General features: G+C 38.6%; 1 protein-coding gene across 1 annotated transcript; it reads right to left on the bottom strand.

Moving 5' to 3' along the window:
- Nucleotides 1-700: 700 nt before the first annotated feature.
- LOC149204494 (aspartyl protease APCB1-like) lies at nucleotides 701-19,000 on the bottom strand. Its single transcript, XM_089394731.1, has 10 exons — nucleotides 18,458-19,000; nucleotides 18,252-18,369; nucleotides 17,146-17,381; nucleotides 16,648-16,881; nucleotides 3,799-3,952; nucleotides 3,584-3,672; nucleotides 3,248-3,353; nucleotides 2,979-3,051; nucleotides 2,710-2,797; nucleotides 701-1,385 (listed from the first exon to the last, which is right to left on the bottom strand). The coding sequence occupies exons 1-10, from the start codon at nucleotides 18,688-18,690 to the stop codon at nucleotides 1,322-1,324; spliced, it is 1,395 nt and encodes a 464-aa protein (XP_089250857.1). The 5' UTR covers nucleotides 18,691-19,000; the 3' UTR covers nucleotides 701-1,321.
- Between the last annotated feature and the right edge of the window lie 261 nt (nucleotides 19,001-19,261).

The raw sequence follows: 19,261 nt of genomic DNA on the forward strand, positions 1-19,261 counted from the left end.
ATGATGAAGTGACATTTATCTTTTTACTTTAATAATCTAACATTACCATTAATTACATAGAACTAATAAGGCCTAGGCTAAATTATTGTTTTTAGGAAAAAATCTAAGGAGATTTCAAGAAATATTAAGAAAGACTCGGCCACAAACACCTCTTTTGGGGAAACACATCCACATCGACCTCTTTTGGGGAAACACATCCACATCAAAGAAACATTCTCTTGCATTCACAAGTTTCCTCAAAAGGGGTATATGTAGGGAAACGTTTACCCAAGTATCCCCATCCTGGGACGGTGGAAAACATAAGGAGTGCACCCACCCGAAGAGATGTGCCCCTATAAAACATTGATGCAAACTCATATAAGAGCATGCATAAATAAGATATAGCCATGTCAACGCATGCATAACTAAGAGATATCATGCAAACACATGTAAAGAATACAGCCATTCAAAAACATGCAACACATTCCCCACAATCTCTCGCACAACCTTTCACAGTCAAGCTTTCCGATGATAATGAGATTATATAATGCACTTCCTTTTTGTTCACTAATGAAATATTTGATGCAACAAATCTGAGAAACAGTTTGACAAACTATCTAATAGTTTCAACCGATCACTTGTTGAAAGCATTGCTTAAAGCATACTCAGAATAATACTTGTATTATTTGTAGGTAATGAGGTGCATCAAACAGCTAGTCTGGTTTGTATTTGTAAATTGTCACACCTGCCATCGAAAAGGGCTTTTTCAATTCATAACAGAGTGGCGGATTCTTTTATGAAGAACATGCTATATTTAGTATTTACTATGAATGCTAGAATGCTACAATTGATATCTTTCAGTTGATGACTTTTCTTATGATTCAGTGTCCCTTATAAGCAGCACACGCCTTCCACATTTTGACGCATGAAACTGCAGTCAGTGGCCACGTCATACTTAACATTTGGTACAAGAACACATGAAACACTATCAGACCAAGCCTTAAATGGCAATCCAGCACAGGCTTTGTTTTAACCAGTTGGGAAACTACAAGTGTTTTATATTGATTGTGGTCATTTGTCAAAAGGTCGCGGGAAATCACCTTTAAACAACACGTCTATTTCGAAGTGGCTGAGGCCGCAGATCTCTCTTCTTTTTATAAAACTCTGCTTAAATGCAATAAACTAATTATGATGTTGGAATCGTACGGCTGTTTTTTTCATATATACCTAGCACTGGAAGAAAATGTGAAGAGGAAGAGCAGACTGCTTTCCCAAGCTGTTGAGCACATGATATTGTATCATCTTCCTTATAATGTATTTCTCTGAAACACTGAGGGATCTTCTAACGCCACAAATTGTTCAGCAAAGTTTGCGAGGAATGCAACACCAGCCTCTGTGAAGATGCTCTGTCAGAGAAAACCAACCTCGAGATTTAGATTATCATAGATATGTTACTTGATTAGAAGAAAAAATCAAATTTAAGTGATTAATCTAAACAACAAAATAAATATTGAATTGATGTTAGTTTCTATCCTTGCCATCAGAAATCATGCAGGGGGGCATCTTTCCCATGTTGGAGTGTCTAAATCTTGAAACTTTTCCTGGTACCGTTTCTTAAACATTTTTTGTTTTTCCAGGAAAAGTTTCGAAACATTTTTGGGTCAAGTTTAGCATGCATTTGGGACAGAAAGGCGCAATTCCCAAATCGAACTTATACTTATTTCAGTTGGATATTGGGTTGCTCAAAATTGTTAGTGAAGAGCGCTGCCCCTTGAAGCAAATCAAGAAAATTTAAGAGTTGCCTATCTTTTTCAGCTTTTGGTTGCCTGGGGTAACTTTTCCAGGTTTTGCTGCTATATACTTTTTCTGGAGAAGATTATTTGCTCTTCATGGGCTGTTAAATGTGATTTAAGTCTGCCTTATGTTGCTATATTCTACTGGAGAAGATTACTTGTTATTAATGGGCTGTTCAACACAATGTCTTTTTTAATGTACCTTTTGGTGCTCTATCAAGTAATTAATTGTCGAAGATAGTTGGTTTCTGTACCTTCTTTTCATGTTCATTGCAAAATGTATTTGATTGCAACTCAAAAAAAATAGGTTTTTCATTTCTGATTATTTCTTTTGTGGTTGATGAGGTTCACAATTTGACAAGGATAGAAAATATTCAATTTAGGAAATATAATCAATACCTCTAATATCTACATGCTGCTCGGTGTCGGTGTGGAAACCAAGAATATCTTAAACATCATCAAATATGGGTGCAATATATCATCTCAGCAACCCCATCAATCTCTTCCATTTTATTTTATTTAGGAGGGAAAGAATATATCATCTCAGCAACCCCATCAATCTCTTCCATTTTATTTTATTTAGGAGGGAAAGGCAAGAAAGGGAATAAGTTCGCTGTATTAAACACCAAAACATGGGCATTACTGGCAGTGTTTTGATTGGAGGGAATAGCAGGTCACAAAGAAGAGGAAGTAGTGATGTAGTACTAAGTATAAATGATTAAAAATTCCTAAAATGCAAGTTCATAAAAAAATGTAGATGCAACTACTCCCTTATTTGACAAATCAAAACTGCAATCAATGGTGTACTTAGGAAGAGTAAATTAACGGCTCTCAGTTTGCCATATCTCTTTCATGCACAAAATATATGAAAAATAAAAAATTGCACTAAATCCTACAGAACAGGAATCATAGATAAGAGATGGAGAAGGTTCAGAACTTGGGAAGCTTCTGGCAATCTGAATGAGCCCAGCCGATCTGGTTTTTCTCGTTGTCGTAAACAACAAGGTGCCCTTGCAAAGATATATCTGCAAAATCCAACACTATTTTGTTACCTTATCTTAATATCATCACCGTCATGTAGCTTAAGAACATGCCTCAACTGCTCTAGGTACAAGCCCACCAAAGGTCATTCATGCCATGTTTTAAGAAAAAACAGCCGGACAAAATACAACCAAAAAGCAGCAAAACAATGTGTTGTTTCATTACCTCCAAGAACATTAGTGTCCACATTACCCATTGCAGTACCATTCAGGATTCCCAAGCAGACATTGCGTTTTTCCTGTGCATTGAAACTCATTCATCAGTAATTTTTTTTATCATAGCAATTGTTAAGCTTAATCAGTAATTAGCTTCAGCAACAATATCTTCCTTGGCAGACTCATAATGTTGATGCTTGAATGTTATCTTATGTTACAATCTCATCTGATGGAACGAGAGAGTTCTCATGGAGTATGTCAAAGCTTATGCACGCTTACATTGATGACCAAATAACCTTCTGGAAAAATTTTCATCTTTTTCGTTTTGGTGCCTCTAAAATTGAGAGTTAACAACTTAAAGTATGCTGCAGCCTCTGCAACAGATCTGATACATTCCACAAAATTCAGGAAACATTCAGGATACTAATATATTGCCAATAGCCATAGTTTTTATAACTTATACTCTAAATAAGCCTGAGATTGAAATGTTGAGATTGAACTTGTGCTTGATTTTCTAGCCACAGTTTTTATAATTTGTGCTCTAAATAAGCCTGGGATTGAATTGCTGAAATTGAACTCGCACGTGATTTTCAGAACATAAGTGAAGCCCTTTACCCGAACCCCTTTTCCCTTCGCCAACAGAGTGGTAGGAATGAGTCTGATAAATCTTGCTGCAACTGTTTTCCAGATAGGTTTTCTTTAACCTGTCAACATTGCATTATTAGAAAGAGACAAAGTCCTTATAGGTTTTCTTTAACCTGTCAAAATTGCATTATTAGAAAGAGACAAAGTCCTTGTAGTATAAGGGAATGGTCATTTGTGATACTTACAGCTGTGAGGAAAGCACCATATGCTTGATTTGTGAAGTATGTGTAGGAGCTACCACTATCAAATATTATTCCTCCTAGGTTTTTTCCATCTCCATCTTTGTCAAGGGGTTTGTTCCCAAAAATCATCTGTGCAGCCCTCACGTTATAGTGCTTTCTGAAAAAAAAAAAAAAAAAACAGCATGTTATTAGAAGTACATAGATTATTTTGAATAACAAATTAAATCAAGAAAGTTCATTTTAAATGGATTTCAAGTTAATTCTTAAACCAGAAGACATGGGAGTTGTTTCTAACTAGTGGCACTGGCCTTTAATGCAACATAGTATCCCTATGAATTGTTGACCAAGTCTAAAATGCAGGATGATATTGTAAGTAAATAGTAAGATGGATTTATGGGGGGAGGATACTTGTCAAAGAATATAATTAATTTGTAGGAAATTCTGGACTGAGCTTCAAGAACAGATCAGAATATATTAAAGCTAGTGATGTAATTTTCCAAAGCTCAGACAGAATGGAGTTGTATGTTTTCATGGTGATGTTTCTGGTGTTTCTGAAGGAATACAATTGCAACGAAGTCTCTTTATTTCATCTTTCTGTTAATACTATATTCCATAGGGTATATGATAATAGCAATTGTAGTTCCTAAAGGAATATGGCTCCTACAAAGTGGATCTTAGTTGATTAACAATCATCTTGCAATTGACATAGTTTTACATCTGCAAACAGATCAATATATTGTGTAATGGACTAGAAAGTCAGTTTACAACATTGGTTCAGTAATTTGAGCCTAAATTGGATGTTAAGGCAGAAGATAGAACCACTCATTCTTTGAATCTATTCAAATGGAGTAATGGCTTCTTAAGCAAGGATGGAGATAGCTGCAGAAAGGAAAGAGAAGTAGTCTCTATAGAAAACCATTTTGTATAACAAGTTTCCTCTTGTTATATATGGGAGTGAGCTATGAATAAAATGAAACATAAGTAAGAAAGAATGGACAACAGTTAATATACAAAGTTGGGGAACCTATCATCTTTTGAAAGGGATTTTGCACAATTCATATTGATTATTCCTCATATAGGAATCCACAAAGAAGGCATCTAGTTTATAACAAATGATTTATGGTCAGATGGCAACTAAGCAAGTAAAATACATGCATTAGTTGGCAAGTGGCAAGTGTACAGCATGGAGCTAAAAAATTTAGTTTTTCGACACTGCAAATTAGCTACCAATTTCCAAGTATCAAGTGATGGACCAAAAAGATTAACAACATGAGCCATGTAAATGGCTGATAAAAACAACAAGAGTTATTCATATATTTAACATTATATATATTATAGGAGAAGTAAAAGTTGAAAAGCTTTCATCATATTCTTCAAATTCTTTTAAAAATATAATGGTAAAAATGTCCTCAAATCTATGTTGCACGAAACGCTGAAACATTTAGAAGTTTCCGAAACGGGGACGGCATATATATATATATTAAATAAATTATAACACATGATTTTGCAAGAAAAGAAAGAATGAGACATAAATGATATTTTAGAAGGAAATCCAAATTTATATTAACTCCAACAGATGATTACATGATGCAAATATCCATTAGCCTTTATAGATGAGGCTTTGCATCCAAGACTCCAAAAACAGTCTTTATATGTGAGGTTATATGTGCTAAAACTGAAATAAAACATGAACTAAAGACAATCATGGCTACATTAACATATCATTACTAATAAAACTCCTCATCCTCATCAACAAAGATAGAACAAGATGCTTGTTCAGCAGAAGAGGCAACTCTACTAGTACTTCCAGTTGCACTTGCATCACCACTGGCACAAATATCAAGAGCAGAAAGAGAGAGCTCTAAATCTAGACATTCTGCATCCACATCCCATTCTTTATGAGGTCCACTTGTATATTCTTCACCCCTACGAGACACAAGGCGTAGGTTTGAATGCACATATACAAGGTCCTCTGCCTTCTACGATCCCAACCTGTTGCGCTTCACACTATGAATGAAACTGTAGGTGCTCCAATTCCGTTCTACTGATGAAGAGCTTGCCACTTGTGATAGAATACAAGTGGCAAGACTTTGCAAATGAACACCACTTGCCCCATGACAAGTCCACCACTTAACTGGGTCCATGGTCCTCCTCTCATCCAAAGTTGATATGTCTGCAAAATCCTCTAATCCAGCAGCAAAACAGGGAAATTTTTGCCTTACATCAGTTTGAAAAGAAGCTAGAAATATCCTCTGAAAGGCTTTCTTCACTCCATTGGTCACCTCCTTGTCCTTATGTGGAACCTTCCTCTTCCCATCGCTTTCAGCAATGAATTCTTCATCATAAAATTTTGGATTCAGAGCACGTGCCAAGGTGTGCAATGGAGTGTTGAAGCTATTCCACCTGGTAACAATAATGGACCTCATTTGTTCAGCAAAATCGAAATCCACAAAAAGAAGAGTGGGAGCCTCGTGTAATAATTTCCACAGTTTTTTCAACCATGGTATCCATGCTATCATAAACCTCTCCTAAAACAGGTTTCTCTGTGTCTACGGCTCGAAGAAGATCAAATGCAGGTGATGTGAACTTGAGCAAGAAATCAATCTTGCTCCACCAATCTTCATTAAGCAACACCCTCCTCACCATATTTCCCTTTTCTAAATTTGTCTGTCTCCGCTCATCTCAAGTTGGACCCACCACCATACTCATTAATGGATTTTTAACATCAACAAGGCGACACAACATGATGAAGTTTGAGGCATACCGTGTCTTAGCAAATTTCAACAACTCCAATTTGGAGTATTCTCAATATATTGCTTGAGATTGGTGGTGGTTGGTGATAAATTTTATAATCTTCCTAGCCTGCCCTGCGACCTCCTTAATCCATTTTGTTTTTGCCTCAATCTCTTCTAAAATCATATTCAAATTGTGGATAATGCAAGGAGTCCAAAATATGTGATTGTATCTACTCTCAACAATCAAGCCTACATCTTCGCAAACAGGTGCATTATCTGTGATAACTTGCACCACATTTTCTGACCCTACTTGTTCAATAGCAGAAATTAAAATATCAGCAATGAACTTACTATCCTTTATCTCACCCGAACAATCTTTTTCTTTGATGACCATGGCTCCTTTTGGTGATGATGCAATGACATTAATAAACGGCCTGCGTCTTGTATCAGTCCAGCCATCTGAGATAATAGAACCCCTGTACTACCCCATGACCTATGAATCGGTTTCAAAACATCATCAAGAAGTTGTTTCTCTTTCTTCAGCAAAATTGTTCTAACTTTTTCATAGTTTGGGCCCTTGTAACCTTGAGGAGCTTTGTTAATCGCTCTCACCAAATCCTGCCAATATGGGGATCAAACCACATTAAAGGGGATGCCACAAGCAAAGATGGCCCTTGCCACTCTTGATTCAGCTTCTTCTCTACCTTGACTATCAAGCATTTTCACCAATCCATTGTCTTGAATTGGAGTTAATGACTTTGATAACTCAGCTTCTACTTCTAGTGCCCTCCTCTTTCTCGCTTCCTGAACAATCCTTGGCTCAACACTATCAAACATGCGAGGATTGGTAGTACCCATGCGAATTTTGCTTCTTTGAGCCTTCAACCTTTGAGCATCATTGCTCTCTTTCTTGAATTTAGCCCTCATCTCTGCATTTTTGGTATGTGCACACACATCAATACCCTTCATCTCTTCATGTAAAAATGTGAGCCTTCACTCTTGTGTAAGAGCCCTTGAAGGTCCTTTCAGTTTGTATAATCTGCACTTCCATTCCCATGTACCACCGAAACCCATCTACTTCACTTTGATAACATACTTCCATAAAGGATAATATTCTTGTTTCTTGCTTGCTTGAGTGGATTTAGGGGCACTTGAAAAACAACTTTGAGAAGCCATGATTGCTGCAAAATTACAACAATAAAAAATGAAAAACTCACCCAAAATGAAACACTAGTTTGAGAAGCCATGAATAATGCAAAATTAGGAAATGAGAACTCACCCAACTAGTTGTTGCCCACGCCCTTCCTCTTGCTGCCCACGCTCCAAAACACAAATAAACTCCTTGTTGTTGTTATAGAAAGCTCTTCTTGCAAAACAATGTGTGAGAAATGAGTGAATGAAGTGCCTTTTTAAAGAAAAGAAGAGGCTCATAGGGTTTCTAGAGAATTCTATTCTTCTCGTCTTCTAGAGAACTCCATTTGTAAAAAAATTTATTAAATTTAGCTAACAGCCACATAAAAATTAGTTGATTAGTGTATTTTGGTGTTAGATGGGGCCCACGCCCTCTTTCCACTCCTTGAGATGGCCGAAAAAGGCCCAAAAAAGTTTATATTTTTCTTTTCAGCCGTCAAAACTCCGCCGAAACACCATCGGCCGTACCGTATAGAAATCGTGAAACGCTGTATGGTACAGCTGGCAGCGTTTCGGTGGCATTTCAAGCTTGTTTTGGCGTTTTGGGTCATCCCCAGTACTAGTACGCCACTAAATTTGGCATTTCCTGCAACATATCCTCAGATTGTTATCCCTATTCATGATAACCTAAGATGGTTCTCGTCTTATTTGATAATCTAACTCAAAATTGTTGATATTCTTCTCTAAGGTAGCCGAGGCAAAGGAATTTTTGAGACATTTAGAAATTGGAACCTTAGATATTAACCTCAGAAATGTTGCAAAGAAAACAAAGAATCTTGATGAAAATTCAACCTGCTAAGTTACATGTGAAAAAACAACTGGTCAAGATCTTAAGCTAGAACTAATGTAGACACTTGTTTGACAACTAGAAGCATGGAATCTAGCTCAGATCCTTCTCTAGAATAGCATGAGGTAAAGGAATGTTTTAAGACATTTGGAAATTGGAACCTTGTATATTTGTATCATAAAGGTCACAAAGAAAAGAAAGAACCCTGATGAAGAATAAACCTGCTAGTTTATATGTCAAAAACAACTGATTAAAAACTTAAATTGGAACTAGTGTAGACACTAGGGTGACAACAAGACACATGGAATCAAGCCTTCGACAAATTCAATTTGTTATAATCAAAATAAGATAAAAGATTGTGGTAAACGATACCTATTAAAAAAATATCTGTACTAAAGAATGGTTAGACGGGAAAATGAGATGCTAATAGATATGTCACATGAAATATGTAATAAAAATGAAGGTGCAAATTTTTTTTTGGGAAATGCTAATCTGTTTCCCTGATGAAGAATAAACCTGCTAGGTTATATGTCAAAAACAACTGATTAAGAACTTAAATTGGAACTAGTGTAGACACTAGGGTGACAACAAGACACATGGAATCAAGCCTTCAACAAATTCAATTTGTTATAATCAAAATAAGATAAAAGATTGTGGTAAACGATATCTATTAAAAAAAATAGCTGTACTAAAGAATGGTTAGACGGGAAAATGAGATGCTAATAGATATGTCACATGAAATATGTAATAAAAATGAAGGTGCAAATTTTTTTTTTGGGAAATGCTAATCTGTTTATTAGTGTTTCGAATATTATTATTCCAAATAACGGAAGTAAACTTCAAGGAAAATCAAAGAGAAAGATGTAAAGAGAGGATTATGCATTGTAACAAAGAAACCAAGTAATCTATGGATAAATTGTAGAAGAGAAAGATCTACGCTTTATATGGCAAGATGAATGTAGCTAAGGATTCATACTATCACCTCTCAATGTACTACTATGGGCATTATTCCTCTCTTGAAATGGACGACACTATCTTATCTCTATTTAATAATCCTCATTGTTGTGCAGCTATGGAAATCTCTTTTGTACAAGAGTTCAACAAGAAGCTACTGTTGCTCATGGGGCAACTTCGACTGTTAGACCTATGACAGCATGGAGAAGAAGAAATACTCAGTGGCAAGGCAGGGTTAGATAGCTTCCAAGATTTCTTCTTATCGAAGTTACATGGTTCAGGCTCGGCAGGGATTGAGTTTAGTTTAAGTTTGAATATTTTGATGAGGATTTCCATTAGGTTTATATATATATATATATATATATATATATATATATAACTTTTAAAATTAAATACGTCATAAACTAGTAAGAAATCGACATCAATAAATATAAAAAATAGTATCATGGATTTGGAAATTTAAAAGATAAATTATGAGTTTGAGTTGTGACATGTGGTTATGAGTTTTGATCTATGAACTTGGTCAATGGCCATGAGGTTCGATGAGGTTCGCCAAACATCAAAAAAAATTAGGTTCACAAAATTTTGGACCTCAAGGTTGAAGTTCGGCAAACATTGTGACATAGCTTCCTATATAGATTATTGTAGAGACTTAGTGAAGGGATGGTCAAATATTAAGGAAAAACTATCAAAACTAGTTTAGATAGATGGATCGCTATTAAAATTGGCAACTAGGGCCAAACTCCATGAGGATCACCTTATTCATGGCTGATAATATATTATCTAGATTCCTCTTGTTGAGAGGTGTAGGATTGATCTAAACATCATCCGATTCCGATAAATATTTATGGAGATATGAAATTATTTTGACTATGGACAAATTGTCAAAGTCTGCCAGCAACTTATGTAGGCTCAGAAGCCCAACAGACACATCTATTCATCATCAACATTTACATATAAATACAGGATGTCTCCTCATTTGGACAAACTTCTCATCCATCTCTCTCCCTCTCTTCTGCACAGAAAAGAGTCTCTCTCTCCTGCGCAGATAGATCTCTCTCACACGTGAGAAGGAAGGACACAGTTTTCTAAGGGTTTACAAACTACAAATTGGAACTTTGACCAGCGTTGACCAACATTCTCTCCCTTGACTGTGCAGTAGTTGAAGCTGACTCTCCTTGGAAATCCGCAATTTTTGGCACAGGAATCGAGGTGTTCTGACCTCCGGTTTGGAAGATATTGACTACCCTAGTTTAGGGCTAATGCCGATGATGCTAATGCCGATGATGTCAATGACGCTGATGCTAGTGATGCTGATGATGTTGATGCCGGTGATGCCGATGATGCTGGTGCCAGTGATGCCGCTGATGTTGATGCCGATTGTGCTGATGTCGCTGATGTTGATGCCGCTGATGCTAATGCCGCTAATCTAGGGTTTGTTGCTGCTAATATAAATCAGCCTTTGTATTATTTCTCTCTGTTGAATCACTAAAGATAAAAGAAGATTTGATCAAAGGCTTTCCCCATATTGGGGTTTGTCCCTGGCTAGCCACCACATCTTGTGTCTCTTGTCTTGGCTTGTTTTTTGTTGATCATTTAATGTTCTATCTGCACTTTACTCATGTACATGTGATTGCTAATCTATGGATAATAAAAAGAAAGATAAGTATACTGCTCTAAGCATAGAACATACCGTAATTTAACATGGTATCGGAGCTGAGGTGAAGACAAAGCCCAAGCAAGAGCAAGAGCAATCATCGAAGAGAAGGTTGGCAAGACTATCTAAAAAGAACTATGGGGTCCTCAACACTCTTCCCCGCCGAAGACAAGCTCCATGAGAAGATTGACTATCACGGATGGAAGATGTCTCTCGATCTGACTTTAGAAGATCAAGAAGTGTTGGACCATGTGAGAGGCAATATTGTTGAGCCTCCATCAAATGCATCCACTCCTGCCAGGAACAAATGGAAATCCGGAAAAATCAAAGCAAAGAAGATCATCCGGGACTTTATCGACAAGCCCTTGGTGGCCTATGTTTTTGAGCTGAACACCTCCAAGGAAATCTACAATAGACTAGTGAGTTTATTTAATGGCAAAATGCATTCAAGAAGAAGCAAGGATGGAAGAACAGGAAATGCCCACACTTAAAGGTCATCTCGTTGCCTTTTCTTCTCATGCTAAAAGAAGAAACAATTCCGAGGCTAAATCCAAAGGAAAGACTGGACCAAGGGGTGGAAGAAAAGGACGATGTTACCATTGCAATAAACCAGGTCATTATGCAAGGGAGTGTCCTGATAAAAGGAACTCACACCGGGATGATGATCAAAATCCCTCTCAAGGCAATCAAAGAAATGGCAGGTCAAATGGTCGAGGTAAAAGGAATGCTGGAAATCAAGGAAGAGGACAACCATTCAAGAAGGCAAGAAATTCCAGGTATGAATCTAACACTGTTGACAATAAGCAGGATGAATATTAACTACGACCTGCTCTATCTACCTCTGCTGCTTCGGACTCGCTAGGAAATTGGCTTATTGATAGTGGCACCTCAAGGCACTTCACTAGTTACAAAGAAGTTCTCCATAATCTCATAGAGAAAGAAACCAACCTAGAAATTGTCCTTGGAGATAATATGAAATATCAAGTGAAAGGTGTCGGGAATGTCTCTCTTAAATTGAATCAAGGTAATACAATCCACCTATAGGATGTATTATATGTACCTGATCTCAAAAAGAACCTGGTGTCCATTTTGGCAATGGAAGACGAAGGCTACAAGGTGGCTTTCAGCAATGGCAAGAGACTGGCATTAAGAGGGAGACTACTACACCATACACTCTTGAACAGAATGGTGTGGCAGAAAGGAAGAACCGTACGATTGTGGAAGTTGTTCGTGCCATGCTTCATGATCAAAGACTTCCAAAGTTTCTATGGACCGAAGCTGCAAACACCGTCGTATATGTACAAAACCAATGCCCCCATCAAGCATTGGGTTCCAAAACTCCTAAAGAAATGTTCACCGATAAGAAACCTGATATATCTCATTTTAGAATTTTTGGAAACCCTATATATTTTCATGTGCCGAAAGAGAAAAGGAATAAATTGGGTGCACCTGGAAAGAAAGGAATCTCCGTGGGCTATAGTGAAAATACTAAGGGCTATAGAATCTATGTAGCCGGTCAAAGGGAAATCATGATTAGTCATGATGTCACCTTTGACGAAGATATGGCTCCCAGCAAGGTGAACAATCTTCCTACAGTGAGGAGCTCTCAAGAAGCAGACACCAGGGAACCGAAAGAAAAAGAGTATGACGAGATATTTGCATCTATTGCCAGATATACCACCATCCGCTCGATCATAGCCCTTGCGACTTCACAAGGATGGAAACTACATCAGATGGATGTTAAGATCGTGTTCTTGCATGGTTCAATCAAAGAAGAGGTCTATGTGGAGCAACCCGAAGGATTTGAGATTTATGATCGAAAATCTCATGTGTGCAGGTTGAAGAAGGCCCTCTATGGGCTGAAGCAAGCACCCCGAGCATGGTATGAGAGGATCGATAACTACTTGATGACGTTGGGATTCACTAGGAGTGAAGCCGATCCTAACCTTTACTTTAAGGTTGAATATGATAGACCTCTCATATTGGTGTTGTATGTTGACAACCTCTTTGCAACAGGTGCAGACCCTCTCATTCACAAATGTAAGAGGGAGCTAGCTTCAGAATTCGAGATGAAAGATCTAGGACTCGTGCACTATTTTCTAGGACTCAAAGTCTAGCAGAAACCAGGGGATATTTTCCTATCACAAGGAAATTATGTGGTGAAGATACTGGAAAGATTCGCCATGGTGGACTGCAAGCCCGTAACTACCCCAATGGAGCTTAACTTTAAGAAGTTAAGCAATAGTGCTACCGGACCCATTTTACGAAATGCTACTGAGTATCGACATCTCGTCAGAGCATTGATGTTCTTGGTGAACTCTCATCTGGATATATGCTTTGCAGTCAACACTTTGAGCCAACATATGGTTGAGCCTTGTCACTCACATTGGATTGGTGCCAAGAATCTACTGAGATATCTTCATGGCACAATCACTCATGGATTAAGATACACTGCCGGAAATGTGAGACTACTTGGGTATATTGATGCTGATTGCGCAGGCAATGTGGAGGATCGGAAGAGCATATCCGGGTGCTATTTCTCTTTGGGATCTGCCTCGATATCCTTGATGAGCAGGAAGCAAAATTCGGTGGCTTTGAGCACCACCGAGGCAGAATATATTGCTGCTAGCATGGCCTCCTATGAGGCCGTCAGGTTGTGAAAGCTCTTCAGTGAGCTGTTTGGATTTACATTGGATACCACCGTGATTCTATGTGACAACTAGAGCGAGATCCGTTTATCAGAAAATCCCGTATTTCATGATCGCTCCAAACACATCAATATCAGGTACCACAATATTCGAGATATGGTGCAGAGAGGAGCAATAAGGCTCCAACATATCGGTACAGATGAACAAGTCGGTGACATTCTGACAAAGCCCCTAGCAAAGGTCAAATTCCTGACTTTCCGAAAATGACTTGGTGTCATTCAGATACCCTCTTATGAGGGTCGAGTATGATGTATTGAGCTCTGGGAGCTCCAAGGGGGCGTCGGGTACTTCTTGGAACGACATATGACCACGGGGTGACTCACCATCCCCTGTTGGTGCACTTTGTACAAGGTAAAAGGTTCAACCTTCCCCTGTGACACCCCATGGCCACTATGGAATAGGATGATTAGTTCTCTTGTGGGCCAGGACGATTCGTTCTCTATGGCGACTATGGAACAGGATGATTAATTCTCCTATGGGCCAGGATGATTCGTTCTCCGTGGCAACTATGGAACAGGATGATTAGTTCTCCTGTGGGCCAGGATGATTCGTTCTCCGTGGCGACTATGGAACAGGACGATTCGTTCTCCTATGGGCCTGGATGATGTGTTCTCCATGGCAATTATGGAACAGGATGATTCGTTCTCCTGTAGGCCAGGATGATTAGTTCTCTGTGGCATCCACTGGACAGGATGATTAGTTCTCTTGTTGAGGCATCCTACCCATGCAGTCTGGGACTCAAGGGAAGTACCTCTCATCTGATCAATGAGCAGGGAAATGAGGATAGGGACCATAGTAGTACCGATGGACGCATTGTTGTATCTACCATACTCCCTATGCTAGGATGACCTTCATTGATCTAGGATCAATGATGTTGGTCTGGGACTAGTGAGAGTGGTACCCACTGACACTGACTTCGGGTCAGTAGAGGACTGGTCTGAGACCAGTGGTACACACTCTGAGACTGACTTTGGGTTAGTGGAGGATGGTATGATACATCCTCGATCACTTCTTCTTCTTCTTCTTCTTCATAGTTCGATCAGAGCAGAACAGAGCAGAGCATAGCAAGGCAGAGCAGAGCAAGGGTCAAGCTGTTTAGGGCAATGCATTTGATGGATGAATAGTAGCAATGGTCAGACGAATTGCAAATGGAATTCTCCCTAATTGAGAGGGAGTGTTAAAATTGGCAGCTAGGGCCAAACTCCATGAGGATCACCTTATTCATGGCTGACTCCATGAGGATCACCTTATTCATGGCTGATAATATTTTATCTAGATTCCTCTCATCGAGAGGTGTGGGATTGATCTAAAGATCATCTGATTCCGATAAGTATTTATGGAGATATGAATTTATTTTGATTATGGACAAATTGTCAAAGTCGGCCAGCAACTTATGTAGGCTCAGAAGCCCAACAGACACATCTATTCATCATCAATGTTTGCATTTAAATATAGGGTGTCTCCTCCTTATTTGGGGGCACTTCTCATCCATCTCTCTCTCTCTCTTCTGCACAGAAAAGAGTCTCTCTCTCTCCTGCGCAGATAGATCTCTCTCTCACACGTGGGAAGGAAGGACGTAGTTTTCTAAGGGTTTATAAACTGCAGATTGGAACTTTGACTAGCATTGACCAACATTCTCTCTCTTGACTAAGCAATAGGTGAAGCTGACTCTCCTTGGAAATCCACAATTTTTGGCACAGGGATCGAGGTGATTTGACCTCCGATTTGGAAGATATTGACTGCCCTAGTTTAGGGCTGATGCTGATGCCGGTGATGTTGATGCCGATGCCAGTTATGCTGATGCCGGTGATGTCGATGATGTTGATGCCGATGCCGGTTATGCTAATGCCGGTGATGCCGATGTCGCTGATGTTGATGTTGTTGATCTAGGGTTTGCTGCTACTGATATAAATCAGACTTTTGTACTATTTCTCTCTGTTGAATTATTGAAGATAAAAGAAGATTTGATCAAAGGGTTTTCCCATATTGGGGTTTGTCCTTGGCTAGCCGCCACATCTTGTGTCTCTTGTCTTAGCTTGTTTTCTGTTGATCGTTTAATGTTCTATCTACACTCTATGTACATGTGATTGCTAATCTGTGGATAATAAAAAGAAAGATAAGTAAACTGCTCTAAACATAGAACATACCGTAATTTAACAATAGCACATGCAAAGGAGGAACAGAAACTTTCCAAAAGAAAGAAGGATGATGGTTTTGGTGCAATATCTCAAGGTACAGAAACCAGAATTACAAGAATTAACTGCAGATGTGTCAGAGCATGTTAAAACTCTAGAAGACCAGCTTAGCCTGTAAAATTGAACACAAAATAAGATGAAGAAAAACATTGTGAATATTTTGAAGCCAAAAATGACCATGGTGTGCATATAGAGGAAATTTGTCCCATCCATATAATCAAGGTTGTAGATGGATAACCTTATCCAGACTCTCTGTGGTTTTTGTACTGAAGCATTTGGAAGGAGAGAAAACGGGAGCCCATACAACTTACACAACTTTGGGGGCAATGAAATAAACAGCACATAAATGAATTCAGAACAAGAAGGCTCTGCCGTATCAGAATATTCAAGATTAGCAGCTAGGGAGACTGACAAATGATTTTATGCTATGTTTCTTGAGACTGAAATTAAACATAAATTCTGATATGTGATAAACTTCGATTTGGTGCCTATTAAATCAATGAAACTTTTATTTGTTGAGATCCATATTTAGAAAATATGCTTAAGGAGGAATCTAATTGATTATGCTGAACTTTCAATTGAAAAGACAGAGCAAGCAGAGAAAGTGGATTTATTTTGATCTTACATAGATGGTCTGCCAAGCATGGGAACCCAAGTCATGGCTGAGGTGGATACAAGATCATCACCAAAGAACATGCATCCCCCATCTCGTCCTCCACCAAAAATACAGTGACATCTCTTGATGAGGCCTTGCTTTGCCCATTGAGATGGAAGACTCGCCATACCACTGCCAAGACCCAAAACACCATCCGTGCGTGCAGGGGGCTTTTCTGAAGATCCCCGCTGGTCATATCCACACCTGTCATATCACCTCGATTTATTTTTATGCCCATCATGACCAGTAAGGTCTTCACCTGAAACACTTTTTCCATTTTCTTTTTCTACATCCCCATACCAGCAAGGTCTATCAGGCCTTTTAAAATATGTAGTGACATTTTCTGGATCATCAAGGATATCTATTATCAGATTCCATAATTCAGTAATTTTCACAGTTTTAAAAGTTGTTTGAAAGAAATGAATTCCATTTGACACAAACAAATTAATTAAAAGAAGCAACACATACCCAAAAACAGAATTTGCTGTCAACCAAGTTTTAGTGGTTAGCCAGACCCAAACAACGTCTCTAACAAGGACTCCTATAAAAGAGCTATGATCGGCATACTCAACATAATAATCACACTGTTGAGAAGCTCCTTTGTGGTTGTGATTATGGACACTCCCTGCCTGCACAGCAGCACACGGAAGATCCTTGTCTGGCACCAAGGAATATTTCTTTGGCTTGTACAAGGGATGTGGTCCCTGCACAGAAGACATAGCCCTCTCATGTTGTCTCAAACTGCAAAACCCAAGATAGAATGAATTCAAGAAATAATAAGTGTCCACTGATAACCGAAAAAACTGAGAATGCAGAGAGTCAAATACATCTATTACAGTAACTCAAGGAAGTGCCTAAGACATATACAAGAGAGAAATGGAGAAAGACAACTAACAGAACATACAACAAATGCAGCCCATGATGCAGACGCTAACAAGTAGAAAACAACTTTCATATGTATCAATTGGGTCCTGTCAAGCACCATGAATTCTACCTCAAATACCATGAATATCTAGAAATCCAGTATGCTAATTGCCAGATTGGAATGCATGCATAAACAAGCAGAGATAAGATGCAAGCAAGCAATGCATGGGCTACTAACCCAAAATGCAGAGTCAACTCTGAGATTCGGCAGGCTAATAACTTGGCTTATTTAAAAATCAGAGTTTCAACAAATTTAGGGAACATAAACTTGGCAAAGTACTGGTGATTGCTAGCAAGTGTGATGGGCCTGGTACCAACCCAAAATGCAAAATCAACTTTGAGACTGAGAAAGCTCATAACTTGGCTTATTAAAAAATCTGGGAACAGAAACTAGCCAAACTACTGGTCATAGTCTGCAAGTGGGATAGATCTACTACCAACCCAAAATGCAGAGTCAACTCCACAATTCAAAAGGCCCATAACTTGGCTTATTTAAAATTTAGGGAACCTAAAATCAGGGAATAAAACAGAATTCATCAAATTACTGCCCATTGTCCGCAAATGGGAGAGGTCTGCTACCTTAACCATGTATTGTAAGCATGCATCTGCAAAATACTCAAATTACTCAAATGATGGCCTAAGTTACATACCTTGGCACAACTTCTGCATGGAGCATCACACTGGACCCAGGTGAGGTCACTCCCACTGTCCACATCCAGAAAGTATGGCTTCGGAGGAACCCCAACATGCATAGTAACGTAATACAGCCTGCAATTCCACTGCATTCAGTTGCATATTCTATATTAAACATTGAATTCAGAACTTAGAATGAAATTCTTATGGTCTTCCACATTACCCATCCGGAACAACATTCCCTTTAAGAGAAAAGATAGTAGTTTGCTCCGCCTGCAACCTGCTAACAATCCTGTTGGTGTCTCGGCTCAGAAAGAAAGCCTTGGAATCGTCGTCTTCTTCATCATCAGCTGCAGGATATTTGGGATGGAGACGGTATACGTCGGCCTGTTGAGAAAAGCATATGCAAACACCGAAGAGTACAAATACAAGAAGCAAATTCCTGAATAAACCCATGCTGGTCTATGCCTTCCTCAGCTTATAATCAAATTTATAACATGCCTGAGTTGTTGGAATATCCCATCAATAGTTAATTTTATTTAGATAATTCTCTTCTCGATCTATCACAAAGTAGCTCAGTTTGGTGGCTAATCTGCAGCCTACATGAGCATAATGGAAGAAATCACCCCATGGATGGTAGGTAGTTATTACTGCACCTGACACAATTCAAAAAATCTCATCGTGGCTAATCTGCAGCCTACATGAGCATAATGGGAGAAATCACCCAATGGATGGTAAGTAGATATTACTGCACCTAATTCAAAAACTCGCCTTTATTAGTCTTTAAGAGTACTTTTTTCTCTGCAGGGTCAGTGTGAAGTACGGCAACTAATAAATCCCATGTTATAGGGCTTTTATTACTCTTTAAGAGTACTTTTTTCTCTCCGGGTCCAGTGGTGAAGTACACCTCTGTATCTGCGGATCAAGTCTTATTTCACATCCTATTAAAACATAAATGCATTTTCACATGCTGGGAGTATAGCGGTTTCTTTGTATTTATATTTCTTTTAAAATTGACTTTGACATT

This window comes from Pinus tabuliformis, chromosome 1_2 (genome assembly GCF_031772625.1).
Source record: "Pinus tabuliformis cultivar Carrire ecotype Pingquan chromosome 1_2, CPIR1, whole genome shotgun sequence".
NCBI lineage: Eukaryota > Viridiplantae > Streptophyta > Pinopsida > Pinales > Pinaceae > Pinus > Pinus tabuliformis.

Coding starts and splice junctions, on each gene's coding strand:
- LOC149204494 (XM_089394731.1), bottom strand. CDS start 18,690: ATGGGTTTATTCAGGAATTTGCTTCTTGTATTTGTACTCTTCGGTGTT. Junction 17,382..18,251: donor CATGCAGAAGTTGTGCCAAG/GTATGTAACTTA, acceptor TCTTCTGTGCAG/GGACCACATCCCTTGTACAA. Junction 3,673..3,798: donor ATGGTGCTTTCCTCACAGCT/GTAAGTATCACA, acceptor CAATGTTGACAG/GTTAAAGAAAACCTATCTGG.